The sequence below is a fragment of the Muscardinus avellanarius genome (assembly GCF_963383645.1).
Source record: "Muscardinus avellanarius genome assembly, chromosome: 4".
Taxonomy (NCBI): domain Eukaryota; kingdom Metazoa; phylum Chordata; class Mammalia; order Rodentia; family Gliridae; genus Muscardinus; species Muscardinus avellanarius.
Window position 1 is genome coordinate 125314181 of NC_137789.1, and position 18516 is coordinate 125332696.

At 37.4% G+C, this 18516-nt stretch overlaps 1 protein-coding gene across 1 annotated transcript in view; it reads left to right on the top strand.

Moving 5' to 3' along the window:
- TNKS2 (tankyrase 2) overlaps positions 1-18516 on the top strand; it is a gene marked incomplete at both ends in the record, with an annotated part of 77793 nt that overhangs the window by 18513 nt on the left and 40764 nt on the right. The window contains 7 exons of the mRNA XM_080694946.1: positions 14-89; positions 523-617; positions 3718-3784; positions 11322-11508; positions 12728-12849; positions 16603-16694; positions 16780-16858. Coding sequence (XP_080551072.1) covers positions 14-89; positions 523-617; positions 3718-3784; positions 11322-11508; positions 12728-12849; positions 16603-16694; positions 16780-16858 — 718 coding nt within the window. The remainder of the gene's footprint in view (positions 1-13; positions 90-522; positions 618-3717; positions 3785-11321; positions 11509-12727; positions 12850-16602; positions 16695-16779; positions 16859-18516) is intronic.

Below are 18516 nucleotides of genomic sequence, written 5' to 3' on the forward strand. Positions count from 1 at the left end.
TTTTGTTTTCTAGGAGTGGCAATGAAGACAAAATGATGGCTCTACTTACACCCTTAAATGTCAACTGCCACGCAAGTGATGGCAGAAAGGTACTTCCTTTTGTAATTAAATTTGTGCTCATCTCCTGAGACTGGGTAAGAGAGTACTGATACTTCGTGATGCAATGATTCAGATTAATTCTCAAACTTCGTAATATTTGCTAAGCACTGTGGTACATGCCTGTAATCCTAGCTAATCAGGAGGCTAAGGCAAGAGGTTTATAAGTTTGAGGCCAGTCTGGGCAAATTCGGAAGACTTTATTGATAACAAACATTTTAAGTTGTTTGCTTTCTATATACGATAGTGAACTTAAAACTTTTATATTATGCCTTCAGTGTATTTGTTAGATTTTATAAAAACATAACTATATTAGACAGTAAAGTTATAACCAGGTCTTTTGGTTTTATGTTTGGGTTTTTACTTTTTCACACACTTATTCATTCATTGTGTGAGTTTTATTAATTTTTTTTATTGATATTTCAGTCAACTCCATTGCATTTGGCAGCAGGATACAACAGAGTAAAGATTGTACAGCTGTTATTGCAACATGGAGCTGATGTTCATGCTAAAGATAAAGGGCAAGTATTTGAACAGAAATGTAGACTTAAGTGTTACAGTTCTTTTAATACACTTTGTAACCTGATTAAAAGCATAATATTTTTTGCTAAACGACATTAACTTATATTGAGCCTTTTATAATGTATAGATTGCCGGATGTGGTGGCGCACACTTGTAATCCCCGCGCTTGGGAGGCTGAGACAGGAGGATCGTGCAGGTTCGAAGCCAGCCTCAGCTGGTTTAAGAGACCCTGTCTCCAAATAAAATATAAAATAGATCTGGGATTATAGCCCGGGGGTAGAAGGCCCCTGGGTTCCATTCCCAGTACCACCAAAAAAATAAAATAATATAATGTATAGATTGCGCAGAGATTATAGGGAATTATAATACCTTAAGCCTACCCCTCATACATTATACTTTCTGGAGTATAAAAGATAACCTGATAAATCAAGGAGGTCTCTATCAAGTACCAGATTGTAAGTACAGAGGGATAATACTAAAAGAGTTCCCAGAGAGAACCTATCAGTGATGGATGAAGTGGTTGTGAAAACTATCAGAGGGTTGTGGTTTGAACCTCGACCTTAAAGGCAGGTCTCAATTCAAAAAAGCAAAGAGTTTGGGGAACATCACTCTATAAGAGAATTGTTACATAAGTCAGGGCACTAAAGCAGATGGCATCGTATATTTAAGAAATGATGATCATGAGGAGGCTAGGGTGTACCTTAGTGGTAGAGCATTTGCCTTGTATGGGTAAGTGCCTGGGTTTAATCTCCAACACCACAAAATAAAAAAAGATGCTAACTAGACAACTTGGCTGAAGCAGATGGTTCATATGCGGGACAGATAAAAGGATTAGAGAAATGCTTGAGAACACAGTATTAAAGGGTGTGGTATTCTATCCTTAGGAATTTAACTTCTGCCATCTTGAGCATTTTGTGATCTAAAACAAGGAGAATGATTTTTTCTAAAAGAAGAGTTGTATGTGGTGCATTCTGGTGTAGTGTGTGGGATTAATTAGAGAAAGACAAGACAATGAAATTAGAAAAGTGAGGTTTGAGGGTTCAGACCTAGTAAGAATCTATAATGGTAGCAGAAAAATTAAAATGAAGGCATAAATGCAATAAATATTACAGTGTAAGAATGAGTAAGATATGTTGAACATCTGGACATAATGAGAGAAAATGGGATTTAGAAAAAAACAGCATTTTATATCCAGAAGCTGAATGAGTTAGACCAAATAATACACATATTGAAATTCAAGAGGTAGCCAGGCGTGATAGTGGACACTTGTAATCCCCGCTCTTGGGAGGCGGGGACAGGAGGATCACACAGGTTCGAAGCCAGCCTTGCTGGCTTAAGAGACCCTGTTTTCCAAATAAAAAAAAATATAAAATAGGTCTGGGAGTGTAGCCCGGAGGGAGAAGAGTTTCCAGGAACCCCAGTACCACCAAAAAGAAATTCAAGAGGTAAAATAATTTGGGAAAAACATTGAGTTTACTTTCAGAGTTCCTGATTTTATGAAAATATGATGCAGAGTCAAGTAAAATATCTACTACATAGTTAGGAATAAAACGGGTTCAGGCAAGAAAAGATTCTTATAATCAAAAGGGTGTGTTGGAAAGCTGTTAGCCTTTCAAGAGAGTACACATAGAACCAAAGAGACTAAAGGTAGCCATCATTTCCAGAGGCTGTCATGATAGTGGCTATGGTAATTAATTAGTATGTGATCTCCAAGAGAGAAAAGCTTTATAAGTCAGGACATTAAGGTTTCACTATGCTCTCTCTTATAGCATATCCTTCCTTTCCTATCATGAAGTCATTGGGTCTTGGTTTATTGAGATCTATAACAATTTGCAATTTGCCTTATAAGATTTCAAAAATATATTTCACAGAAGAGCCACTGCTACCCAGGTGTGGTGGCACGTGCTTGTAATCTCAGTACTTGGGAGGCTAAGACAGAAGGATTATGGTTCGCAGCCAGCCTCGGCTATTTAGGCCCTCCACAACTTAGTAACACCCTGTTTCAAAAAATAGGGCTAGGAGTTTAGCTCAGAGGCAGAATGCCCCTGGGTTCAATCCCTAGTACCACCAGAAAAAAAAAAAAAAAAAAAAAAAAAGCCACTGCTGAATCTGGAAAAAATATGTAAAAGTGAGCCAGATCAAAGGAGGGAGAGAAATCTTACACCCAGGGAATAGTATGTGTAGAACTCTATAGGGAACTGTTAAGTTCAGCATACTGTTAACTAAAGGGAAAGACTTGAGAGGGTATTGGGTCCTGTGTGTGCCATGTTAAAACGTTAGCACCAAGACAGGCACAGTGGCACATGTTTGTGATTCTAGAACTTGGGAGATTGAAACAGGACGATTACAGGTTTGTGGCCAGCCTCAGCTAGTGAGGCCCTCTGCAACTTGGTAAGATTCTGTTTCAAAATAAAGAATTAAAAATAGGGCTGGCAGTATAGTTTAAATGTAGAATGACCCTGACCCTGGGTTCAATCCCCAGGTCCACAAAAAAAAAAAAAAAATTAGCACCATCTCTTTTGAAAACAGTGAAGAACCACTAAGGATGATGATAAAATAAGTAGTAACTACATCAAGTTTACCTTTTAGAAAAATATGTGTGTGGTCAGGGATTGTGGTGCATGCCTGTAATTCCAGTTACTTGGGAGGTTGAGGGAAGAGAAGATCAAAAGTTCTAGGCCAGCCTAGACAATTTAATGGGAGCCTGTCTCAAAATAAAATGGTAGAAGGACCCTGGGTTCAATCCCTAGTACCATAAAAAGAAGGATTGAAGGGGGAGAGGAGAAGAGATCTAGTTACAGTTTGGAAGATAAATTGGAACGGGGAATATATTAGCAGTCCAGGAGAGAAATAATAGTAGGCCCAAAGTCGGTGGCAGTAGTAGTGTGGGGGGGGAAAAGGAAGATGGTTTGAAAGAACCTTAGTAGTTAGAAGTTAGGACTTAGGGTTCCAGTGAATGTTTCTAAAAGTTCCTAAAAGGTCTTGGAAGCCTTTGCCATTTAAAGCTAAGTATAAATTTAAATATATTTTAGTTTGTGAATTCTTCTAGGCCTAAGGGAATTTGTAATAACACATCCTTTTTTCCCCTTCTCACCATAGTGATCTAGTGCCATTACACAATGCCTGTTCTTATGGTCATTATGAAGTAACTGAACTTCTGGTCAAGGTTAGTTCTCTTATACTTTCCTAATTATTTTCTTTTACATAAAAGTATTTAAAATACATAGTATATCTGCTTTTTTTCTCGGTTCTAAGTGCCTAATAGAAAAGGAATATGCATAATCATAAAATATGAGTGATTAATAAGTCAGCATCTGATTTCAGATTTTTTAAAGTACTATATGATTTTAAGTGTAAAGTATCGCTACCAAAAATAATTATATCACTTACTATCATGTCAATCATACATTAAGTGATGACATAGGCTCATTTGGTAAACATCACTGCTTCCAATATGCTGGGCTGCTTTTTAATAAACAGGTTCTGAGACTAGCACAAAAATTCTTATTTTGACTTCTGTGAGTAAAAGTAGAAAATATTTTTGTTGGAGCCAGGCGTGGTGGCGCATGCTTGTAATCTCAGTGCTTGGAAGGCTGAAATAGGAGGATGGCATAGGTTTGAAGCAAGCCTTAGTGAGGCACTGTTTCCAAATAAATTATAAAATAGGTCTGGGAGTATAGACCAGAAGTAGAAAGACCTGGGTTCCTCTCTCCAGTACCACAAAAAGAAAATATTTTTGTTGGAGTAGATCCAAGGGTGTTACTGCTGTTACCCTGTCCCTACTTTTCCTTACTGTGTTGGCAGCTGTCATAGGAAGAGAATTAGACATTTGTTTCCAGTGCCTCTGTTCTTCCTTTTGGGTATGCACTACCAGGGCATGCATTTTTCTCATAAAATAACTTGAGAGTGATGGTTAGGTGTTCAATATAAAATATTATGTATTTATAGTAGTCATGCTTTTCCTTCTTATAAAGCTGAATCTTAAATTCATCAGAGTATTTAAAACATTACCTCAGATAAGGGTGAAACATCAAATTGTACTAAGACTTAACACACAAGCTGAGTTGTGTGACACAGTTCACTTAGTATTCTACTTGAATAAGAGTGGAAGGGCTAGGATGTAGCTCAGTAATAGAGTACTTACACTTGCCTAGCATGTGTAAGACCCTGGGTTCATACCCCCACACACCAAAAAAAAAAAAAAAAAAGGAAAGCTGGGTATATAGTTCAGTGTGCCTGCCTAAAATTTGTGAGGCTCCAGGTTCAGTCCCCAGTACTGGGAGGGGAGAAAAAAACACTGAATGGAAATATAATTAGAAGTTTTGCTTAGATAAAGGATATTAGAGAAGGTAAAATTGCAGGCAATAGTAAATATTCAGGAATGTCAGGAGAAAGGAGATAGATAGAATTTGGAATATATGCAGAGGTTCTGGGCAACATCAAGTTAGCAACTCTTGCTGGCTAGCAGAAGCTGTTATCTAAGAGCAAACATTCAGTGGCTGCTTTTCATAACCAGGGTGTTTTGCCTAGGCATGAGAGGCACCAAGACGTAGTCCTTTCATCAAATATAGAAGTGTTCCCCTAGCAGACACGAGAATAACAGAATTCTCCCAACTTTCTTCTTCCTCATAGCCTCTAAATACAAAGAAGCAAATAGATGGCTCTGGCTATAATAAGCAGAAAATTCTGTCAGGTAGATGGGTAATTAAACAACTGTACAGAAAGTGCTGACTGGTGTTTCTTTGCTTAGAAAGCAATGTTGGAACCACTGATGCGTTTCCAAAAGGTTCTGTCTCTGCCTGTTTTGGGGTCCACATTTTTATTAATGGCTTGATAAAGAGTTAGAAAGGGATACTTATAAAACCTGCAAATTAATTTTTTTTTATTGGTGCACTGTATTCATACATCATAGTAGGATACATATTTTGTAGACATACATGCACACTTTTCCCAGTCAGCCCCCACCCAATCCCCACCCCATTCTCTCCCTATTCCTCCCTCCCATGCTTGGCTTAGTAGTTGACATCTAGTATTATGGCAATTTATCTAAAATTAAAAATGATAATCTCACATAACAGTTTCATTTGTCTGATACCAAGCTTTTGATGACTTAAAGATAACATTTCAATATTTCTTTTTGCTTTCTTTCTTACCAGAGAATATTTTTTTTCTATTTTTTAGGTGAAACTATCATATATTTATATATTTATTTTTCAGAAAAAAATCTATCCTAATATGGAATATGGACTCTAGGTACCCAAAACGATCTTGAAAAAGTACAAAGCTAGAAGATATATATTTTCTGATTTCAAACCATATAAAGCTACAATAATTGAAACAGTGTAGTACTATTCTAAAGGCAGATATATAAACCATTGGAGTTAAATAAAAGACTAGAGCTAAATTCTTCCCTATATTGTCACGTTATTTTTGACAAGGTTTCCACGAACATTTGGTGGTGGAAATATTAATCTTTTAACTAAATATTGTTAAAAAATAATAATTACATGGAAAAGAATAAAATTGGACCCTTACCTAATCCCATATACAAATATTAACTCAAAATAGATAATAGACCTAAATATAAATCTTAAGACTATAAACTTTTAGGAGAAAATCTGGGTCATTAAACCTCACAACATTGAAATTGGCAGTGATTTCTTGGTTATGATTTCAATGGCACAGGCAACAGAAGAGTATACAAACTCCCTAAAAAATAAAAAACATATTGTATATCCAAAGACAATGTAAACAGAGTTAACAGTTACTAATAGAATGGGATAAAATATTTCCAATTGCTATATCTGTAGGTATATTAATATTCCAACTAGAAATCCTAAAAATTAACAACAATAAAGACAAACAATACCCTTTAGAGATAGGTAAAAGACTAACATAAATAATGAATCTCCACAGATAACCAATCTTAGTTGTCTGTTGGATGGAAAATCTTGTTTCTCTAGTTCTGGATTGTGTTACCTATTTCTTCTTTGTAGTTAATCTCTTTGAGTATTTTCTCTAGTGCTGGTTTTGAAGACATAAATTCCTTCAGTTTCTGTTTGTCATGGAAGCTTCTTATTTCTCCATCTAATTTGATAGAAAGTTTTGCTGGGTAGGAAATTTTTGGCTGGAAGTTGTTTTCTTTCAGAATTGGGAATATGTTACTCCAAGCCCTTCTGGCTCTCATAACTTGGTTTGGGAAGTCTGGAGTGATTCTAATTGGTTTGCCTCTGAATGTTACTTGACCCTTTGCTTTTGTTGCCTTTAAGATTCTCTGCTTGGCTTCCACATTGGTCATTTTGACAATTATGTGGCGTGGGGATCCTCTTCTCCGATCCTGTCTAAAGGGAGTTCTATAAGTTTCCTGGACCTGCGTATCGACCTCTTGCTCTATGTTTGGAAAATTTTTTGCTATTACTTCCTTGAAGAGATTGTTGATCCTTTTGGTTTCACTTTCTTTTCCCTCCTCTATTCCAATTATTCTTAGGTTAACTCTCTTAAAATGGGCCCATATTTCTTCAATATCAGATTCCTGCTGTCGGATATTTTTTTCTAGATTAGAAACTATGCGTTCATTTTTGGAATGATCATCTTCTAAGAGCGAGATTCTGTTCTCCATGTGTTCTAATCGGTTGTTTGTGCTTTGAATTGAGGCCTTTACTTCATTAATTGCATCCTTTATCTCTTTTTGGCTCTCTGAGTTCTTTTCGAAGCACCTCTATTATTTCTACAGTTATTTTCCTGATTTGATCTTCTAGAAATCTCTGATTTTCTGTTTTATTGGGTTCTGATGTTGTGGGGATGTGAGCATTCATTGCTCCAGTATTATTCCTCTTTCCCATGATTTCGGAAGTTTGTGCCTTCTCTGGGTTCTTCGCTTGGGTCACTATGACTTCACTTAAGGTGCTCTGGATCTCGAGTCAGTAGTATCTCAGACCCCACTACTCCTTTACTGGGTTGTATCACAGAGTCTCTGACCCAGACAGTCGATAGAGGCTGCTTTAGACTGTGGGGGGTGCCAGGTTGCACGTTCTCCTATGGTGTGATATCTCTGCCACCGCCACTCCCCTACTGGGTCAAGTCCCAGGGAGTACAGTACTGAGATTTCTCCTCTGTGGCTCGCAATTTGACTCACTGTTCTTGAGTACGCAGATGGAGCTGTACTGTCCTCGCTGAATTCGGTGCTGCTGACGCCAGTGGCAATATGGCGCCGCTGCTACGCCCTCGGCTCTGGGGCTGGCGTTTTTCTCTTGGTTTTGATTTCCACTCTGAATCCCTGCAGCGTGTGCTGAGCTCGGCCACTGGGAGCTTTAGATGCTCTGCGCGGAGAAATCCCGCCTGGCTGTTCCACAGTGGCTCACCTCGGCTTGCTGTAGCCGTCCCGTGAATTCGCCGGTGCCTCTGGCAGTATGGCGCTGCTGCTGCTGCGTCTGCCGCGTCCTCGGGCGTAGGCCGGTGTATCTCCTCTGTGGCTCTGTTCTCAGTCCACTTTCTCTCTGGAGCCTGGTGATTTTTTGTTTCACTGGTGATGGTGTTTTCTGGCTATGAAAGGCGCTGATTTTGTGGTAATGGAGATTTGTTGTTAGCGGGGCTCTTAAGCCCCGCTTTTCTCGGTCGCCATCTTCCCGGAAGTCCGCAAATTAATTTGAACCTGGGAAGGTTGACTAATACTTAAGCAAGCTCGGATTGAAGCTAGTAAAATGAAACTTAATATGGATCAATAAGAAGCCGGGTGAGGTGGTGCACACTTGTAATCCCCGGATTCGGGCAATGAAACAGGAGGATTGCGGTTCGCGGACAGCCTCAGCTACTTAATGAGGCCCTCCACAACTTAGCCCCTGTTTAAAAAATAAAGAATTAAAAATGGCTGGGGGTATAGCTTGAAGGTAGAATACCCCTGGGTTCCATCCCCTGTGCCGCCAAAAAAATTTTTTTTACTTTATGTTTTAAAATAATAGAGCATTTATTTTATTTTATTGTGGCACTGGGGATTGAACCCAGAGGCATTCTACCTCCCAGCTACACCCTCAGTCCTATTTTATTTGTAAACGGTGTCGCTAACTTGCTGAGGCTGACGTCAAACCTGTGCTGTCTCGGCCTCCCAAGTATTAGGACTATAAGCGTGCACCACTATGCCTGGCTTACTCTGGAACTTTTAAATTACCCACTAATTCAGTATTAAGTATAAATTGTGATATAACTGCTTAAGAAGCATTCATAATCTTATGCCAATGGTAGGAATACAGTGTCAAGGGAAGATGTAATGATGAATGCACTATATCCTACTCAGCTAAACCACAATGGGAATATGTTGTTAGTTCAAGCTTTCCTTATTTTAAGTAAATTCCTAATAAAATGTTTAGTTTCGGGCTACCAGGACAGTAAGCCTAGAGATCATCTGATATGAAGCATGAATGAAGGAACTTTTAGGCATTTTAGAGTAGAAAAGGAAAACATAAGAATTGCTTTCAAAGACTACAACAATAAGAAAAAAAATTGCTCTTTTTTTGTACCAAAAAAGACAAGTAGAGCAGAGTTAAAGTAGATAAGTTAGAGCCGGGTGTGGTGGTGCACACTTGTAATTCCAGTATTTGGGAGGCTGAGACCAGGGTTCATGGCCAGCCTCAGCTACTTAGGCCCTTTGCAACTCAATGAGACATGATTTCAAAAAGGCTGGAGGTATAGCTCAGAGGTAGAATGTCCCTGAGTTCCATCCCCAGTATTGCAAAAAAAAAGGTATATAAATTAAGTCAGGCCCAGTGGTACACACCTGTAATCCAGTTCTTGGGAGGCTGAGACAGAAGAATCACAGTTTCAAGGCCAGATTCAACAACTTAGCAAGACCCTGATTTAAAATAAAAAATAAGGAGCCGGGCGTGGTGGCGCATGCTTATAATCCCCACGCTTGGGAGGTAGAGACAGGAGGATCACGCAGTTTCGAAGTCAGCCTCACTGGCTTAAGAGACCCTATTTCCAAATAAAAAATATAAAATAGGTCTGAGAGTATAGCCCCGAGGTAGAAGGGTTTCCAGGAACCCCAGTACCACCAAAAAAATAAATAAAAATAAGAAATAAGGAATTGTGGATTTAGCTCAGTGGCAAAGGATTTGCCTAGAACACAAAGTCCTGGGTTCAATCCTCAGCCCTATGAAAACAATAGAAAAACTATTTTAAAAATATATAAAATAGGACTGGAGATATGGCTTGAATATGCCTCTGGGCTCAATCCCCAGTACAAAAAAGAAAGGGAGGGAAGGAGAATATAGTAATTTATTGTAGTCCTGTACTTCTTAACAATAGGAGTAACCTAATAACTATAAGAAACAATGCTTGCCAAGAATTGGCTCCCCATCATTGAAAGCACTAAGTGAGCAAGTATCTGGTTTGCCTTCTGTCAGAAATGTTGTGGAAGGGAGTTTGTGTTTGATAGGAGGTTGAACTAGTCTTACTTCAGTGGTCTGACTCCCAACATTTGGAAATGGCTAAAATATTTTAAATCTGACAAATGAAGTGTTATCAAGCATATGGAACAATTAGAACTCAAAATATTGTTAGTAACTGTAAAACATGAATCTCCTTTAGAAAAATGGTCTGGAATTGTCTAATAAAGTTAAACATTGCACCAACCATGGCAACCTGTGCCCATAAAGAGACTTGTATAGACTTATATTATTCATAAGAGTCAAAGACTAGAAACAGGGCTGGGATGTAGCTCCATAGTAGAGTGCTTGGTTATCATGCACAAAATCTTGGATTTGATCTCCAGCGCGCGTGTGCTGACACACAAGACCTACATACAGTCAATCCCATTGCCCCTTAGCAGGGTGATAAGTAAATTGTGATATGTCTGTAAAATAAAGTGTTTCTTAACAATGAAAACAAGACTTGTTATAACATAACATGAATGAAAACATATAAAAGAAGCATGTGGAAGCATTCTTGGATACTGAAAATATCCTATATCTTGATTTTATCCATGACCCAAAGAGCTGGGGAGTAACTCAGAAGTAGATGTCCCTGGGGTCAACCCAGGTACCAAGAGTTGGAAGGGATTCTTGGAGAAGTTGTAGGTTAAATTTTCTTCTTCAGTCTTAATTTTTTTTTAACAATAAGTGTTAAATAACAGATGCAGTCAGTACCTGTAATCCCAGTACTTGAGAAGCTGAGATAGAAAGGTTGCAGGTTGCCGGGCGTGGTGGCGCACAGATTCAAAGCCAGCCTCAGCTACTTAGTGAGGGTCTTAGTAACTTAGTGAGACCCTGTTTCCAAATAAAATAGGTTTTGGAGTATAGCCCAGAGATAGAAACCCCCTGTACCACCCACCCCTCAAAAAAAGAAAGGTTGCAGGTCAGCCTCAGCAACTTAGTGAGACCCAAGTGTCTGGGATATAGCTTGAAGATAGAATATTCCTGGATTCAAACTCTAGAACCAAAAAAAAAAAAAAGTTGACTAGGCCCTTGTGGGCAATCCTAACAATCATACTGATTTTTCCATTGAGAGAAAAATGTGTTCTCTTTTTAGAATAATTGACTTAAAAAGTAAACTTTGGGAATATCACCTTTCTAAGCTTGCATGCTGTTAAATTATACAGGACTAATCATCACATTTTCATAAAAATTGACCGTTATGTTAAATTGCACAGTACTGATAATTCTAAATTCTCTTAAAAACTGAACATTAAGTCACCACTTTCTTCTCCCCAGCATGGTGCCTGCGTAAATGCAATGGACTTGTGGCAGTTCACTCCTCTTCATGAGGCAGCTTCTAAGAACAGGGTTGAGGTGTGTTCTCTTCTCCTAAGTTATGGTGCAGATCCAACACTGCTAAATTGTCACAATAAAAGTGCTATCGACTTGGCCCCTACACCACAGTTAAAAGAAAGATTGTCATGTGAGTATAAAAATGATGAATGTGCAGCTAGGATATTAAATCAATAAACCAAAGTTTTTTCTTTTCTGTTTATATTTGGAAATACTTAAATGATAGAATATTTTTCTTAACCATGAATATCTACTGTTGTTTAGCATATTTGTTAATTTGGAAGCTTCTACTTATTCTAGACACTATGAAAAGAAAATATATTTGCATATATTGTAGTTTCATAGTTGTTATGCCTTTGAAATGAAAGCATTTGGGGTTTGTTCCTTTCTTTGATATGACTTTCAAAATAATCTGCTAGTGAAGTTAAAGTATTTGTAAGATTGTCATCTTGCAAATATAGTCTCCATGTCTTAACATCTGATATTATTAGACACATAGGGCTGAATTTTGGTTTTCTATCTATAATTGATAAAGTTAAAAAGTAATCACTTAATTGAAATATAATATTGCTACATATAAGCGGGTTCTTGGCTTAGACTTTTATTATACTGCAATATAAAAGGATAATGGGTAGTTTTTACAAGTCTGATAAGTAAAAGAAACTTTGAAAAAATACTCTCATTTTGTTCATCATGGGTGGCACTTTTCACTGTAGATTATTTGTCTAGCCCCCAGTTATCTGATAGATTTAAGGAAAACCATCTGCTATTTCCATAATGTTAATGTAGAGATTATTTCTCTACTCAGAAAATAAATTCTTGGGTTTGGAAAATTCTCAGAACACCTGGGTCTGGGCATATATTGCAGTACTCTACATACCTCTAGACCACTTATTAACTAGAGCAGGCCAGGAATCTTCCATAGTTTGATTCTGTGTATACTGTTGGGGATGAATTGACTTTTAACTGAGGAGCACAGAAGTACCACTGTGTCTGTGTCTGTGGGGTTATATTTGGAGAACATCTATGGAGCCTCCATCTGAGTGTTTTAAAAAATAATTTCCAAATTAATTTCAAAAGCTAGGTGTGACACACCCTTGTAATCCCAGTACTGGGGAGGCTGAGATGGGAGGATCTTGGGTTCACAGCCAGCCTCAACTACTTAGGCCCTCCACAACTTAGTGTTAGACCCTGTTTCAAACTAAAGAATAAAATATAGGTCTGGGGGTTGTCTCTCAGAAGTAGAATGCCCCTGAGTTCAGTACCAAAAAGTAATAATGATTTCAAGAAAAGTACTAGATGTCTTTACTAGATCATTCTCATGTAGATTTAAATGCTTTTTCCTCTAGATGAATTTAAAGGCCATTCATTGCTTCAAGCTGCACGAGAAGCTGATGTTACACGAATCAAAAAGCATCTCTCTCTGGAAATGGTGAATTTCAAACATCCTCAAACACATGAAACAGCATTGGTAATATTTCACACTTAAGTTTTAAAGTATAATAATCAAAGCATACCAAGCCAATCGTAATGTTATATTTTATGCCAGGTGTATTGGTGCACACTTGAATTCCCAGTACTTGGGAGACTGAGACAGGAGTATCACAAATACATAGCCAGCCTCAGCTACTTAGTGAGGCCCTCTACAACTTAGTGAGACCCTATGTCAAAATAGAGAGTAAAAAATAGGGCTCGGGTAAATGATCCTGAGTTCAATCCTCAGTATGGCAGGATATTATTTGTAATTTTTTTAAAGTAAATTAATGCCCATACATATGTAAAGAAAACAATTGAAATGATACAAAAAAATAGCTTCACCCTTTCCTCCCAAGGTAATAGTGTTATTGGTTTGAGAACTCATCCAGAAAAAAATTGTATATGGTATATATTATGTATAACTTTTTTATTATCATAGATGGTATGTATCATTTGCTATTTGGGATCATAAAGTGTAAATGTTACAGTAATACCTGATAAGAATACAGAAGTTGGAATGGTTTAGTGGAAATAGGTATAGTGGTACACACTTGTAATCCCAGTACTTGACAGACTGACATAGGAGGATTGCAAATTCGCAGCCAGCCTCAGCTACCCAGTAAGGCCCTCCACAACTTAGTGAGAACCTATGTCAAAATAAAGAATAAAAGTACCATAAAAGTAGAAATTTATGAATTGCAGAATATGCTTTAAGTGGGAGAAGACAAATTAATGTGTTTGATAGATTTAACTCAGCGTAGCCTGACCTAATAATCCTTTATGGTAAATTTTCTTCCTTATGCCTTAATATGCTATGTGGAACTTATGTGAAAACCTGTCTGTAAATATGTTCTATATTTTTGCTACTTTACTTTTTTAAACATTTAGAAAAAAAATATAGCTAGTACAAAATTAAAGCCACAACAACAGTAAAATTGTACAGGGAAACTTGGAAAAATTTCTAGTCCAAAAAGCTATCTGCAGTGGTCTGACGTGATTTCCCTTGTACATTCTTACATGTGATACGGTTTATAAATTAGACAGAGTAAGAGATTAATACCAATAACTTACCCTAGTTTTTAAAAACCTCAGCATGCAGTATTTTGTTCCCTTTGTTTATGTTGTCAGGACTTTTCACTTAAAGGAAGCATTTTAGAGCTTCTATTTAACCTAACATGATTGCCGCCATCTCTACTCTTAACACTAGGGCCATTATTAAGTAAAATAAGGGTTAATTAAATATAAGCATTGTGGTACCTCAACATTTGATCTGATGATAACTGAGAGATGACTACTAAGTACTAATGAGCAGGTAACATAAATAACATGCAGGCCGAGCGTGGTGGTACATGCTTGTAATCCTAACATTTGGGAGGCTGAAACAGGAGGATCTCAGTTCATGGGCAGCCTCAGTTACTTAGTTGGGTCCTTTGCAACTCAGTGAAACCCTGTTTCAAAATAAAGAATAAAAAATAGGGCTGGGGGTGTAGCTTGGAGATAGAATGCCCCTGAGTTCCATCCCCAGTGCTGCAAAAATAATAATAATAAATAATAAATAACCTGCATACATTGGACAAAGAGTTGGTTCACATACTGAGGGTGACAACAAAACATGTCATCACATTTCTCAAACTTTTCACAATTTAAAACTTAAGCTGGTGCTGAATAAGTGGTGCACACCTGTAATTCTAGTACTTGGGAGGATGAGACGAGGGATTGCAGGTTCCAGACTAGCCTCAGCAATTTAGCAAGACCCTATTTCAGAAAAAAAATTAAAAGGTCTGAGGTGATAGCCCAGTGGTAGAAAGCCCCAGCGTTTAAAGGAATGGTAGCACATTCTTATAATGACAGCAAACAAAGAGAAGGCAAGAAGATGGTAAATTCAAGACCAGCCTGCCTGGGCAATTTAATGAGATTTTGTCTCAAAAAAAAAAAAAAAAAAAAAGCCTCGGGTTTTAGCTTAATGGTAGAATGTCCATGGATCTAGTACTGCATAAAGAAGAAAATATATAAGTAAACAAAGCTTAAAAATTGTTTCTGGTAGTCATGGTGGCACACACCTATAATTCTTGTAAATGGAAGGCTGAGAGACAGGAGGATCACGGGTTCAAAGCTAGACTCAGCAGTGTAATGAGGCTCTCAGCAACTTAGTGAGACCCTGTTTGCAAATAAAAAATTAAATAGGTCTGAGGGTGTAGCTCAGAGTTAGAAGGCCCCTTTGGGTTCAGTCCCCAGTGCCACCAAAAATAGTTTATTTCTGGTATTTTTCCATGTATCATTTTTGGATTGAATTGCCTGTAGATGCTGAAACCATGGAACGCAAAAGCGTGATTAGGGGAAGCTGTTGTACAATGTGTTGTTTCCTCCTCATTATTGTTAAGTATTGGTGGGCAGTTGTGGTACTGGAGCAGTTTCATTCTGGTTTCAAGAGATTGTAGGCCCCACTCAGGGATGATACAGAAGAGTAGGGGTGCATTTTGAGGTGAATGTGATGAAGAATTCTTGGAAATTATTTCCATTTTCTGCGCTCTCCTGATAGTAGTCCTGGGATTGTTACCTTAAAAAGCCATAGGAACTGTGTTCATCAGTTCGACTTTATTTTACTGAGGGTAAAGGAGTGATTTGGGTGACTGTAACAATATCAAAGAATGAACCTGCAGCAGAAACATGAGAATCGGATTCATGATTAATAACAGGTTACCCACAGCACAAATATCATATGTAATTAATATGTTTACATGTAGAGAGCAACTTTGCTTAAAAATTAACCAGAACTGGTTAATCCATAGAAAAATTCTATGGATTTTTCAGCTTTACCTTTTAAAATATATACATTGATTTTTGTGTCATTCATCATTCAGACATTACTGAATACCTGTTGTCCATGAATATATCATCCTGGATGTTGAGATTGCAAAGATAAAGACCATGAACATGAGATACTTAACTAGGTTTATAATTGGCAAATCCCTACCAGTGTCTCCTTTCCTCCTTGATGTATCATAGATACAGATGCTGTAGCTTTGTACTATTGTTTTCTAAAACTGGTTGTACCAGATACTATTCCAAGCTCCTTATCCTGTTGCAGCAACTAGGTAAAAGAGATAAATACTACTCGGCATATCAGCTATATCATCAGTAATATTAACCATGCAGAATTGAGAGCAGATGCCAGGCTTGATGATACACCCCTATAATCCTAGTATCTAAGAGCCTGAGACGGGAGGATCACAAGTTCAACACCAACCTCAACAGTCTGTGAGACCCTATTTCAAAGAAAAGGAGGGGAATGAAGATGTAGCTAAATTGTAGAGCACCCTTGAGTCCAATCCCCAGTACTTAAAAAAAGAAAGACTTAAGAGCAGATAACTATTCTTCATGTAAATACATTCCACCTTTGGGGTGTTTTCCTGTTAAGCATAACAGAAAAAACATGCTGTATAGAAACAGCTGTGAGAGAGGTATTGTTTTGCATCACTAAGTTTTCATTATATCAGTAATGTGTTCTTCAAAGAGGACAAAGTTTGATCAGAATATTTAGGAACAGAATCTGGTATATAGAATTTTCAAGCCTTGTCACAATTTGGTGATTATTGCACATTCCAATTTAAAGTCATTCAAGAGCAAAGTTAGGTCAAAAATAAAACAAAGAAGTTAAATATCTTCTTGATTATTCTTGATTGGAAGCACAATGTTCTTAATCAGTTATGTATAGTCCTTGATTAATGCTACAATTTAAATTATTTAGCATTGTGCTGCTGCATCTCCATATCCCAAAAGAAAGCAAATATGTGAACTGTTGCTAAGAAAAGGAGCAAACATCAATGAAAAGACTAAAGAGTAAGTATCCTTTTAATCATTAAATATTATGGACATTTTGTTCTTTGAAAACATACTCATTGTCTGGCTGACTTTCTCTTTTAAGATTCTTGACTCCTCTGCACGTGGCATCAGAGAAAGCTCATAATGATGTCGTGGAAGTCGTGGTGAAACATGAAGCAAAGGTACACGTCCATTTTGGTAATCTTTGTTAATCTATTAAGTTATTTCCTGGTTAGTAGATGACATGCCTTATTCCCTAAACCATGACTTTTTTTTCTCTTAATCTATACTTACAAACAGTGGTGCAGCTGTGCAGTGGTGCACGCCTGTTCTCCTAGCTGCTCAGGAGGCTGAGTTAGAAAGATCCCAAGTTCAAGGCCAGCCTGTGCAATTTAGCAAGACCCTGTCTCAAAATCTTAAAAAGGTATAGGGATACAGCTCAGTGGTAGAACATTTGCATATTGTTCACAGGGTCCTGGGTTTGATCCCCAACACTGTGTGGGGAAATAAGAAAAATGGTCTTGCAGATAACTTTTTCTGTATCTAATTTTTTTACTAGAAAGTTTATATTTATTCATATATACATTATTTTTATTCCTTTATTTCCTTTCTTCTCCATTCTTTTTAACCACACCCAACTGGTCATAGTTATCCTTGGGACTTTGTCTAAAGTACACATTCCAGAATATCTCAGCTAGAGACATACTATCTGACAAATCTTTGTAGTCACTTTTTTCTCACCAGATTTTATTGGTTACCATGATAGCTCCTCTTATTTACCCCAGTGACAGTCTTTCTGCCTAGGACATAAATACATTATACCTATCTATGTTGATAAAAAAACCGTTCTTTAGTTGGCATCTTTGAACAAGGCATTTTATTCATTGAATAATTGTGCTTCCATCAAGGCTAGGAATCATTTCTTACCCAGAACTTTTAAAACTACTAGTCACTTAATTGAGCAATAGTCAAATAGTTAAATAGTCACTTAATTGAGCAATTTTCAGGTTTAGCTACAGATCCTTTCTGTCTTCAAAGTCTTTAGTAGAAATGCAGTATCTAACAGAAAAAAATGGAGCTGCTCTGGATGAAGGGAGAAGAAAGGAACAGAGACCCCTTTTCCTCTGGCTTGACCCTGAGGTCCTTCCCTATATGAGCTTTGCAGACTAGTAGTCTTATCTGTACTTCTTTCACTCAAGGAACCACTTAAAAGTTTCCAGTTTCTTTTGTGTTGCTTCTCAGTGTCCGAATCTCTCTTTGATTTGGGGAGTTCTTGATAATGTGTACTCTTGATCTTACCTATTGTAAATTACTGAATAAAATAAAGTTTATTTCCTCTTGACTGCTTGGCATCTCTCATTTGTCTCTCTGTTCTGTAACTTTTCATTGATTGCTTTTTTTTTATACATGTGGTACTTTGCTTGAAGACTATCTGGATGCATACTAAATGTGAGTTTTAAAACTCAGTGAAACAGTCCTGACTAGGGTGACCAACCACCCAGTTTTATTCAGGACTTGGGGATTTCCAGAAACAGAACTTTCAATGCTAGGAAGAAGAAAGTCCCAAGCAAACTAGGACAAGTTGGTCACCCTAATCTTAACAAAGTGGTACTCAAGTTTTCAAGTGGATGTTTTTTACACTTCAGTGAGTTTGGGTATGTGAGTAGTTTAATTTTTCTGCACATTTAAATTTTTCAGGTTCTGTAAAAATGAAAACTAGCTATTCATAGTCTAGTTTTACATTCATGAAAAAGGTATTGATGTTCTGCTTCAAATATTCTCTTGATTCCATGAATATGAATTGACCAGTCTCAAAACAGACTATAGCAGACACAGGATT